The sequence below is a fragment of the Paramisgurnus dabryanus genome, chromosome 22 (genome assembly GCF_030506205.2).
Source record: "Paramisgurnus dabryanus chromosome 22, PD_genome_1.1, whole genome shotgun sequence".
Taxonomy (NCBI): Eukaryota; Metazoa; Chordata; class Actinopteri; order Cypriniformes; family Cobitidae; genus Paramisgurnus; species Paramisgurnus dabryanus.
Genome location: NC_133358.1, coordinates 5,633,126 through 5,643,365, shown reverse-complemented (window position 1 = coordinate 5,643,365; position 10,240 = coordinate 5,633,126). Strand labels below are relative to the sequence as shown.

At 38.2% G+C, this 10,240-nt stretch overlaps 1 protein-coding gene across 1 annotated transcript; it reads left to right on the top strand.

The window, feature by feature from the left end:
* Positions 1–3,054: 3,054 nt before the first annotated feature.
* Positions 3,055–9,982, top strand: nell3 (NELL (neural EGFL like) family member 3). Its single transcript, XM_065294653.2, has 5 exons — positions 3,055–3,142; positions 3,364–3,965; positions 6,242–6,795; positions 6,921–6,987; positions 7,073–9,982. The coding sequence occupies exons 2-5, from the start codon at positions 3,383–3,385 to the stop codon at positions 8,596–8,598; spliced, it is 2,730 nt and encodes a 909-aa protein (XP_065150725.2). The 5' UTR covers positions 3,055–3,142; positions 3,364–3,382; the 3' UTR covers positions 8,599–9,982.
* Positions 9,983–10,240: the final 258 nt, after the last annotated feature.

Below are 10,240 nucleotides of genomic sequence, written 5' to 3'. Positions count from 1 at the left end.
CATGTACATTCGCAGAAATAAGTACTGAGTTTGACACTGGGACGGTACCCTGTAAAGAGAGGTCCATTTTGGTACAGATATGTACTTTGAGGAACCAGTATGTACCTCTTCGGTGCAGTGTGTATCTTTGATGTACCAATCTTTTAGATGCATAAGTGTACTTTTTAAAAAGGTATCGCCCCATGACAGCTTTTGTACATTTTCTTTCTTATTGTATACAATTATAGCACTATATGCACTTGTACTTAGTTTAAAACAACTTGTATATATGAAATGTAGTGGAGTGAGAAGTACAATATTATGAATCGGAATATAGTGAAGTAAGTTTGCCAAAGAAAAACACTCTGATACAGTACAGATTCCTGAGTAGTGAGTACAAACAAACTATTTTACACCTCTGCAAAAATATTTTCGGAAACAAAAAGTCTGTGGTGTGGATGGGTATTTCTCAGATTAAGGGCCAAATAGGGTTGCTGCAATTTTGAAAATTTTAATTCCAAATTTGACTAATTGGTATACATCAAATTATCAGTCCTTAAGTCAGGAGTGACGTAGATAAGATAAGGGAATTTATGATTTTTTTGCCATTTTCTTAACTATGTCAATTAAATGTGTCTTTACCATCACATCATTGAATATATGTAAAAAATAAAACTTAAATGATAAATCAGTGCTTTTAAAACATTTTGTGGTTTCACATGGAATCAAATTTATCCAACAAGATTTTTACTTGCAAGATGAATTATAGTCTTTTACGTATTTAAATTTCTGATTCATCAATCTACCCTGGCTTGGAATCTAATCTTATTTTAAGTAAATCCCATATATCAAAACGTTTTAATACATTTTCAGAAAAGTATAATTGTAGGATGCTTTTGTTATTTATACATAATTTATTGGCAAAATTATGTGCTGGTAATGACTGTGCTGGTAATGACATTTATGTCAAAAAACTAGCCCTACTAGCTAAGATTATGACTAAGCAAGTGTAGCTAGCTTTCTGCATGTAATGTACATCATTTTAACCATTAAAGTGATAAAAATATTTCAAAAATGATTATAAATACAGAAATACAACACATATGGTAATGACGCATAATAAATGTACATGCCCAACACAAAGAATAAAGAGTAGTTTTACTTTTCTGGACATCAAGGCATCAATCTTGCAGCTTGAAATCCATGTGCTCCACTATGTCATTAGGTTACCATGGCTACCAAATAAACTTTTGATAAAAAACAGTGGGAAAGTCCCTTTATGCAGAGCTTGTTGGTAATGACAGCTAAACCATGGGACAGGTAGAAATTACGCAAAATAAATTACAAAATGCATGTAGATTATTAGTTCAAGTAACATTTAATTCATATGCATATTTTTTTATTAATTTGTGATAAATACTGTTTGAGATATGGCACGACATGTGAAAACTCTAGTTAAGGACAACACCAAAACACAGATATTGTACAACTAGACACCAATAAAATGTGATAAAATTATTAGTAAGAGCAGCCATAAAAAAGTGTAGGCTTGTTTTTCTTTATACTAATTAATGGTGCTCAATTTTATTATATTTGATTAATTTTTAATAGACATAATGGGGACATAAATAGGCCCGAATTCTGGGAAATACCCAGATATTGAAGGTACTTTATGAAGCCATGCAGCCTGGCATTGCACCATGGTTCCTTGTAGTGGATAAAGGTTGTACTTAATATAAAAAGGTAAGAAGAAAATTGCTCTTTTAAGAATCTTTGAGAACCAAAAAATTTTCTCTTATGGCATCAGAGTGATAAACCCTTTTACTTTAACGTGTGTGTGCACTATGTACTTATAGTAAATAATACAAAAAAAAAAATTCTTACTATTACATATTTAACTTTAATAAACAAACACAGATGTTACTCTAAAGAGGATTGTAAAGCCATACACATAAACAGAAGCTCTTGCATTGTTAACCACCAAGAGATTCCTGTGTCTCCAAAGGTCTCTGACACAAATGTATGGCCGGCTGAACTCTAGCAAATAAACTTTGACCCTTTAAGACTTTTTCTTCTGCGTGACAGCTCCTGAATGACAGACAACAGCTGTTTAAACAATCAAAAAACTTGACATAGCCACAAACAATAGTAACATTAGTAATAACACAGCCTTCCAATACCCATTCCAATGCCTCTTTAAAAGACTTGCACTGAAACCACAAAATTCTTCTCTGCATTTAAATAACTACATCGCATGATACATTAAAGTGGCACTAAGGGAAAAAAGACAACTTGGCAAAGATCCCAGACAAAATGTCTTTTTTTGTTTGCACTGCACTTTTCAGTAATCGCTCCTTACATTATTTGTATCCTAGTATGTTCAAAATATACATGTTATGAATATGCAAAACAAAATGTAAAGTGTCTAGACGGGTAAAACACTGCACACTTAAAGGCAAGGAGAAAATAAACATCAAAGTGGGAAAACAGATGAGAAGGGGAATGTGAGGGGTTAATCTCAGACTGGGGAAACCTGATGCTAATTAAGTCTTTGGAATGTCACATTCTGACTGTGTTGTAAAACCTAGTGAGCTGCCTAACTAGACTGTGTTTTTGGGTATTAAAATCATTTACCGTACATTTTGTGAAACCATAGGGACATGCAATTTTTTGGGACTTTGCAATGTTCTGAACATTTTGAGATGAGCGTTTTGGACATCATATGTGTGTGCATTATTTTTAAGCATCATAAGCACTCACAATGTAATATATTATAGATCATAATGAATATGTGTTGAAAATTATAGGTGCATCATGAGCATTTTGCATTTTGGGCATCGCATTTAAACATTTTTAGGCATCAAATGAGTATCCATGCTTTGCATATATGTATCATTTTGTCATTATGCGTACAGTAAGTAATCTTTGCTATCATAGATGCATGTGCACTGTGTTTTAATGGGCATCATCATGTTTCTACTTATAAGTAATGTGTACTCTCTAGGTAGGGAGCTCAATAGATTTTGAGACACAGCCAGTGACATCCTCCTTTAGAAGTGTTCATCGTGGCTCACACTCATACCGACAGAACACACTCCATGAAGTAGAGATGCTCACCTCCTGCTGTTTATATTTCCATTGAAATTCCAGAAGACAGCTGCAGGTAAAACAATCTCACTATTTAAAGAGTTTAACAGCGGAGAACAAAATCAAAACATCATGTTATAAACTTGGGTGGGGACTAAGAATTTATATTATAAGGTTAAGACTTTAAAATGAGTAGGCTATAACTTTTTATAAAAACTCGTGCATATGGCAACTAAATGGAACCTCTTTTTTGCGTTGCTTTATTTCTTATTTGCGTAATTGATATCCTCTGTTTAGGTGGACCGATGATCAAACAATGCCATCATCAATAAGGACGCAGTTGCTGCTGGTTTGTGTTTTATGTGTGTTCAGCTCTGCGCGCTCGGGGGACACTGGAGATGCCAGAGCCTGCTCTGGATCGCACTGTCCGACGGGGAAATCGTCCAGACCATCGCGGCAGAACAATCCGACAACACAGAGCAGATCGATAAATCAACACCATTCCCTCCCCAGCTCTCATTTTGAACATCACGCGGCGATTCCTTCGCACCGCGGGCGGTCTGGAGACCAGACAAGAGAAAACATCCAAACGCGCGTCGCTGCTTTTTATGGTTCTGTGTGCGCAGATTGCGGCAGCCCTCCAAAACCAGCACCGCAAGTTATTAACGACACCAGAGAATGTAAAGGAATTGAGTGCCGTTTACCTCTAAGGGTACGACCGAAGCCAAGATCGAGACCGTGCGCGGGAGACGGGTGCGTGCCCGGGACCAGCCAACCTCCTCTCATCCATGTGGCAGACAGAGCTGCACAGTTTCTGGGGGAATTTCCTGATATTGGATATCCTGCATCTGAGCTCGGAGCTCCTCTGGGAGTGCAGCTCACTTGTGACATCAAACCAGGTGATTTAAAACAGTGCTTCCAGCTGGTCAGCACTTATATCTTGTTTCCAAAATGGTGTAAGACTTCAGCAAACAGAGTTGGCAATATTGCAGTCCCCGAATTTAAAATTAATACATGCAGCACTGTATTTTCACTTCTTAGTCTGCTTACAAAAATATAATTTTATTTCCATGAGTGCTGTATTTACATGTACCTTTACCGGACCATATATGGCCATTATATTCATTTAGTATCTAGTATATAGCTTAGGGGTACCCATAAACCTGGAAAAAAGTACCCTGGAGTAAATCATGCACTAGTATGCAACATATTTTATGGGTAGCCTATTACCAATTGTTGTTTTTAAGATTCGATGTGGGTGCACTCTCAGAACAAAAGTTACAAAAGCTGTCACTGTGCGGTACCAATGTAAATATTTGTAACTCAAAGGTACATACTGGTACCGTAAAGGTAGGCTACATATATTATAATATTTTTTAAAGGTACTGTTCCAGTAACAGATATTTCTGACAGTGTGGTCAGTGGCAGCCAGTTACTTCTCTTCCGAGGGGCACGAATTCAAAATATGTGTTCGGAGTGTCATGTGTTTGCTTGTCATGTCAAAATATGTACTGTATTTGTTGCATCATGTGAACCATGTGTGCATCATATGTGATGTCAAAATACGTGCCTGCTGAACACGTGTTGACAAAGTTTATGATAAAAGAGACATTCACAAAATATAAGAAAATTAACTAAACTTTGATTACACATGAGATTAATCGAGTATCTGGCAAACGTGAGCATCTCTTTTATCATAAACCCCTAAACACATATTTTGTAATGACATGTGATGCACATAAGTTCACATGACGTACCGAACACAACACAAGCTTTGCATCGTGGGCCCTCAAAAAGGAAGTTACCGACCACCACTGAGTGTGGTAGTATAATCCACATTGCACATTTTTCTTCTTGCACATAAGTAGAAAAATATGTTGGATGAAAAAATACATAAACCAGTTTTTGCATGTATGAAACATTTAAATAAATTGACAGGCATCACAAGGGAATTTTTTCCACCCTTTCTTTCTTTCTTTTTTCAAACATTTAACAATTTGAGATGCACATCGTTGGATGGGAACTGTACACAATCTTTCAGGCTTCATAAAACTCTTCATTTTCTCATCAGTACTGGAATTTCCTTACATCAAATGATACGGAAACTTGACAGGCTTGAGAACTATTATTGCAACCATACACATCTGCTTCGCTTGAACCACTGGCAGCCAAGTGTCTAGATTTACTAGATACTTTGATCCATTTCCATACCACTTAAATAGCCTTACCGTATAGGAACTGAAGAAAATAGCACTTGGTTTTAAATAAGATATGATAAAATCACTTCAGCTGTCACATATAAGAGTGCTCTGTTAACTGTACAACTTCAAAGCATTGTTTTTCCACTAACACAACATGCATTACAGTACGAGCTATTACAGTAAGTTGTTTATCTTGAAGCCAATAATTTACCCAAATATCTGTCTTTGAATCATTTAAATAATGCTGGTAAGATCAGTTTCATATTTTTCTGGACTGAATTATCCTATGTGCCTGGTTCTGTAACTTGAATCAGGTTTGTATTAGTGTATGTCTTTTTCTGTACAGCACATTTGGCACGGTTGCCTTGAACTGCGCCTGAGCTCAATTGCCCCCCCAACTTCCCCACAAGCTTGCACTCACACTTTATATGTACGCTTTCGTCTTTGTAATGCAACTGTTTTGAAGAAAACAAGATGTAAAGCTTTCTCTCAGAACAATGGAGCCCATCATAATGTTAAGTTTGTGGCTTTGGTGATACACAACTCTCTTAACATGCCTAAAGCCCTATTCGCACAGGATAAGTATCACCTGGTGACCTCTAGTGATTTGTAATAATTACGGAGGGTGTGTGTGATCTTAATCCTGTGGAATCTACCATGTCTGTAATTTGTAAAGTAAAGTGTAGGGGGGTAATTACTAAATCAGCAAAGGTCCCCAGATAATACTGATCCCGTGCCAATAGTACTTCAGTGATTAGTCGATCCATTGCTTATGCTGCTCAGACATTTAAATGTAAAATGCACTCGGGCGCTGTTTGTTTTGGATCTTGTAAGTGTGCCCTAAATGTGCACTTTTAGAATGCTCCCAACCAGCAACAAACTCCTTGTATGCTCAAGCATACTTGACCACATAATGCTATATCCTAAAGAAAGAAAAATACATGCTTTTTTCAAATTTGTATTTACCATTGCAGGAGAAAATGAGGTCCCTGCAGAGGATGCACTTATCCTACATCTACAGCTGACAAAGGGTCAAGAGAAGCTAGTAGAGACCTTGAAAGCTCAGCAGGTGGTGATCCGTGATCTTCAGCAGAGACTGGTGGAACAGCAGGGGATGCTACTCACCCAGCAACGCGAGATACTTGACCAGCAGCAACGCATGTACGATCAGATGGATGTCGTTAAGGCTCAGTATGGTCTGCTTTCTGAAACCGTCAAACAAGTCTCCTTCCAAGGCCTTCAGGGAGAACTCCAGAGCTATTTTGAAAGCCACCTGGCGGGGCTTCAGAACCAGGCGCGAAGCCACCTGCAGAAATCCTATGCTGTGCATAAAATGAATGTAGACACCAAAGTAATGGATGTAGTTGGAGATGCAGAAAGCCCATTGCTAGGCTGTCCAAATCCTTGTGGCCCAGATGAATACTGCAATTTCCAGAAGGATCCACCCCAGTGTGAAAGATGTACCATGTGTCCACCTGGATTCTTCCTAGTGTCGCAGTGCTCCCCCACCGCTGATAGAATGTGCCAGGTGACAGTGTGGCCACATTTGCATTGTGCATGCAATATGTGAGAAATTGACAATTTTCAAAAAATCAGGCAAAGTTATATTTTCCATTTCTTCAAGTCTGTTTAGTAACAAATATCTATCAACAGGACAGGGATGAATGCTTGGAATTACCAAGCCTATGTGGAGAGCGAGTGAAATGTCTCAATACCCCAGGTATGAAAAATAAAATAAAAGTGTATGCCATTTCAAAGTCTGGTCTCTTGGGTTTTACTAAGTTTGTATTTCTTTTCTTGATCAGGAGGGTTTCGCTGTCTTGGTGTGTCTGAGAGGGAAATTTCCGCAGGGCTGTGTGGTCAAGACTACTTCTACAATCAGGAACTTCAGGAGTGTCAGGCTTGCTCTGATTGTGATGGTGAGCCTATTGCGATTCCCTGCACTTCCATCAGTGATGCTGTTTGTGGAACCGTTTCAGAGAACATGCTGTCACGGTCTTGGGCTGCTTCTATTGCCATACCGCCAACAAAGTCAAAGGTCACGTCCATCTACCCAGGGTTACAACTTAATATCCGTGGCAAAGAAGGAAACATCCTACTGAACATTCATGATGATTATCTCAACTTCCAACAGCATGGACTTGTCTGGACAGACTACAACTTTGCTTTAAAGCACAGTTGCAGAAACTTTATCCAGGTCGGGATGCGAATTAACGGCAGTGAAGAGGAGAACCATGATCTAAGTGGGGTTCGAATAGAGCAACCTGAAAGGAAGTACTACCAGGGTGTAACTGTAAGTGCTGCTGTTGAGGTGGAGCCCAATCATACTTTGGCACTTGTCTTGAAGAGTCCCAACCAACATTGCAACCAGAGTAAAGATCTGCAAGTGTATGAGCTTGGAGGGTCCTCATTCAGCCTGCTCTGGCTATCTCATGACACTGGCGCTGTGGCCATGACTGCGCAAATGTCTACAGCAGCTCACTATCACAATAACTATCGCCCAACCTTTCGTATAGCCACTGTCTCTGACCCCTACATAGTAGCACTTACCCCGGACAGCCGTGGAGTGCGTTTCATGGAGAATGGTGTGGTGAAGTTTGTTCTCCAACAGGCCATCTATTCCATGGGCCATGCTTGTGTTAGAGAAGGGTTCTCACTGATTGCCTACATCAACCAAAATGGAACCAACCAGGAGGTTATACGCTCTTTTAAGTCGGGGGTCAATTACAGGGACACCTCCATCTCTCTTTCTGGGTCCACGAGGGTGGACAATGGAGACTGGCTTAATTTTGAGATTGTTGCACCATCTCAGTGTAATGTCCGCTACTTTGGCGATAGCTCTGGGATTAGTATACTGAGTTTGTTGTGGATCCCTACTGCTGTCTCGTCTAGCCTTATGGCCACTGTCTCCAGGACAGGCCTACTTTCAGGGGCAGTAAGAAATAAACCTCTTTTCTTTAGACAAATAAGTCCAAACACAGACCAGATGCGGCTAGCTGGTTCAGGTGAGCCCCATGCCCAGAGGAACTTTGTGTTTTCTGAGGCTGGGGTGGCCAGTGTGGCCCTCAACCTAAAGCTGATCCACTCCTGCAGTGTGGTGAAGCTGACACTTTACCGGCAAGATAAGGGGATTCAAGCCATATCTTTGGCCCAGCAGGTGGGTGGCCATATGCCAGAAGGAAGTGAGTGGGCTTGTGTAGGGCTGAGAACTTCCTTTGATGTTCAAAACGGCACTGTTATCTATGTTTCTGTGGACTGTGTTCGTGGGCGAATCAATCAAATTACCACTGAAGGTGACACCAACATATCTATTCTTTGGGTGGCATCATGATCCCAAATATGTCTTTACAACAATCTAAACTGCCTTTATAATTAACAGAAACAGAATGTTTGAAATGAATTACTGCTTTTTGAGATCAAATTACAGAATAGCAAAATATTCAATATGCAAAAAACCTCACTGAACTTGAAATAGTTGAAATACACAGGTGCTATTACAGTAAAACTCTTGTATTTAGATTGAAGGGAATGGGTATGCATTGTTTTGTAGCAATCCAGTTAAAATATAAAATATATTTTTCTTGGCTGTAAAAATGAACTGATAGTACTTTTCAAGTACTTTAGCTGGTTGAGCAGTGACCAATTTTTCGCAAAAGAGGAAATTGTTTTCATATTTGTATGCTTTGAAAACAATTTAATTTTACATGTATTTACATTGTGTGTGTGTGTGTGTGTGTGTGTGTGTGTGTGTGTGTGTGTGTGTGTGTGTGTGTGTGTGTGTGTACCCGGTAATTATCACGTTGTGGGGACCAATTGTCCCCACAAAGATAGGAATACCAGTGTTTTTGTGACCTTGTGGGGACATTTTGATGTCCCCATGAGGAAACAAGCTTATAAATCAAACAAGATGATGTTTATTGAAAATCTAAGGTACAAGAAAGGTTTTTGTGATGGTTGGGGTTAGGGAATGGGGCAGGTAAGGGGAATAGAATATACAGTTTGTATGGTATAAAATGCATTACGTCTATGGAATGTCCCCACAAAACATGGAAACCAGAATGTGTGTGTGTGTGTGTGTGTGTGTGTGTGTGTGTGTGTGTGTGTGTGTGTGTGTGAATGTTTTTATTCTTTGTATTGAGGTGCTGATCCACTTTGCTAAAGTGTAAAACATTGTACAGTAAATCAAATGTGTATTGTTTTTAAATGACTGTGTTTATCTCTATAAACCATCAATTTAAATAATCTATATGAAATACACAGGGGTTATTCATTAAATTACTTCAATTCTTGCTTTTTAAAAAACTGTTATTATAAGAATAACAATTTTTAGCAGTTTTTAGATTATAAATATTTATATTTAATGCAATTATAAATGAATACTGCTGACTATAATATCATTTTATTGTAATTTATAAGGAGATCCATAGACTACATACCTGTAAGCCACAACTTTTGTCTATTCAGTTGTTGTTTAGTAAGTGTATTACTCTGAATACTGCTGCCATATGAAAATGTTGCCTTTGCATAACATGTTTAATTGTTTCTGTATGTGTCTGAACTGCAAACTGAACAAACCTTTGGCAACAGTAATGTCATTCAGCATATGCCATATATTCATGTTTTTTTGATACAACGATTGGTAATTCATTTACCCAAGTACTGTAGAAATTATGTAATGCTTTCTAAAACATAAATAAAGATCAATTTCTATTTTGCCAGAAAATATGTTTTTGCTATGAAATATTTAGAAAATTGCGTTATGGTGATTCCTGGATAAATCAAATCAAATCTTACAATGCTTGAAATCAAATGACTCGCATGATCAAAATCATTCTTTGTCAGATGACAAATAGTACAGGGAAACTTTACAAACATTTAACAAAGTCTGGGAAAAGATTTTGTCTCTTTCATTTTCTTTAAAGGTTTAAGTCAGTTTGGAATGTTGGTGAACACAATTATGTGTCTGTCCAAAC

What these genes read in the sequence shown, in the direction of transcription:
- nell3 (XM_065294653.2), top strand. Translation starts at nt 3,383, where the DNA reads ATGCCATCATCAATAAGGACGCAGTTGCTGCTGGTTTGTGTTTTATGT. An exon ending in CCGCTGATAGAATGTGCCAG is followed by an intron (nt 6,796 to 6,920) that starts GTGACAGTGTGG and finishes ATCTATCAACAG; the next exon opens with GACAGGGATGAATGCTTGGA. An exon ending in GAAATGTCTCAATACCCCAG is followed by an intron (nt 6,988 to 7,072) that starts GTATGAAAAATA and finishes TTTCTTGATCAG; the next exon opens with GAGGGTTTCGCTGTCTTGGT.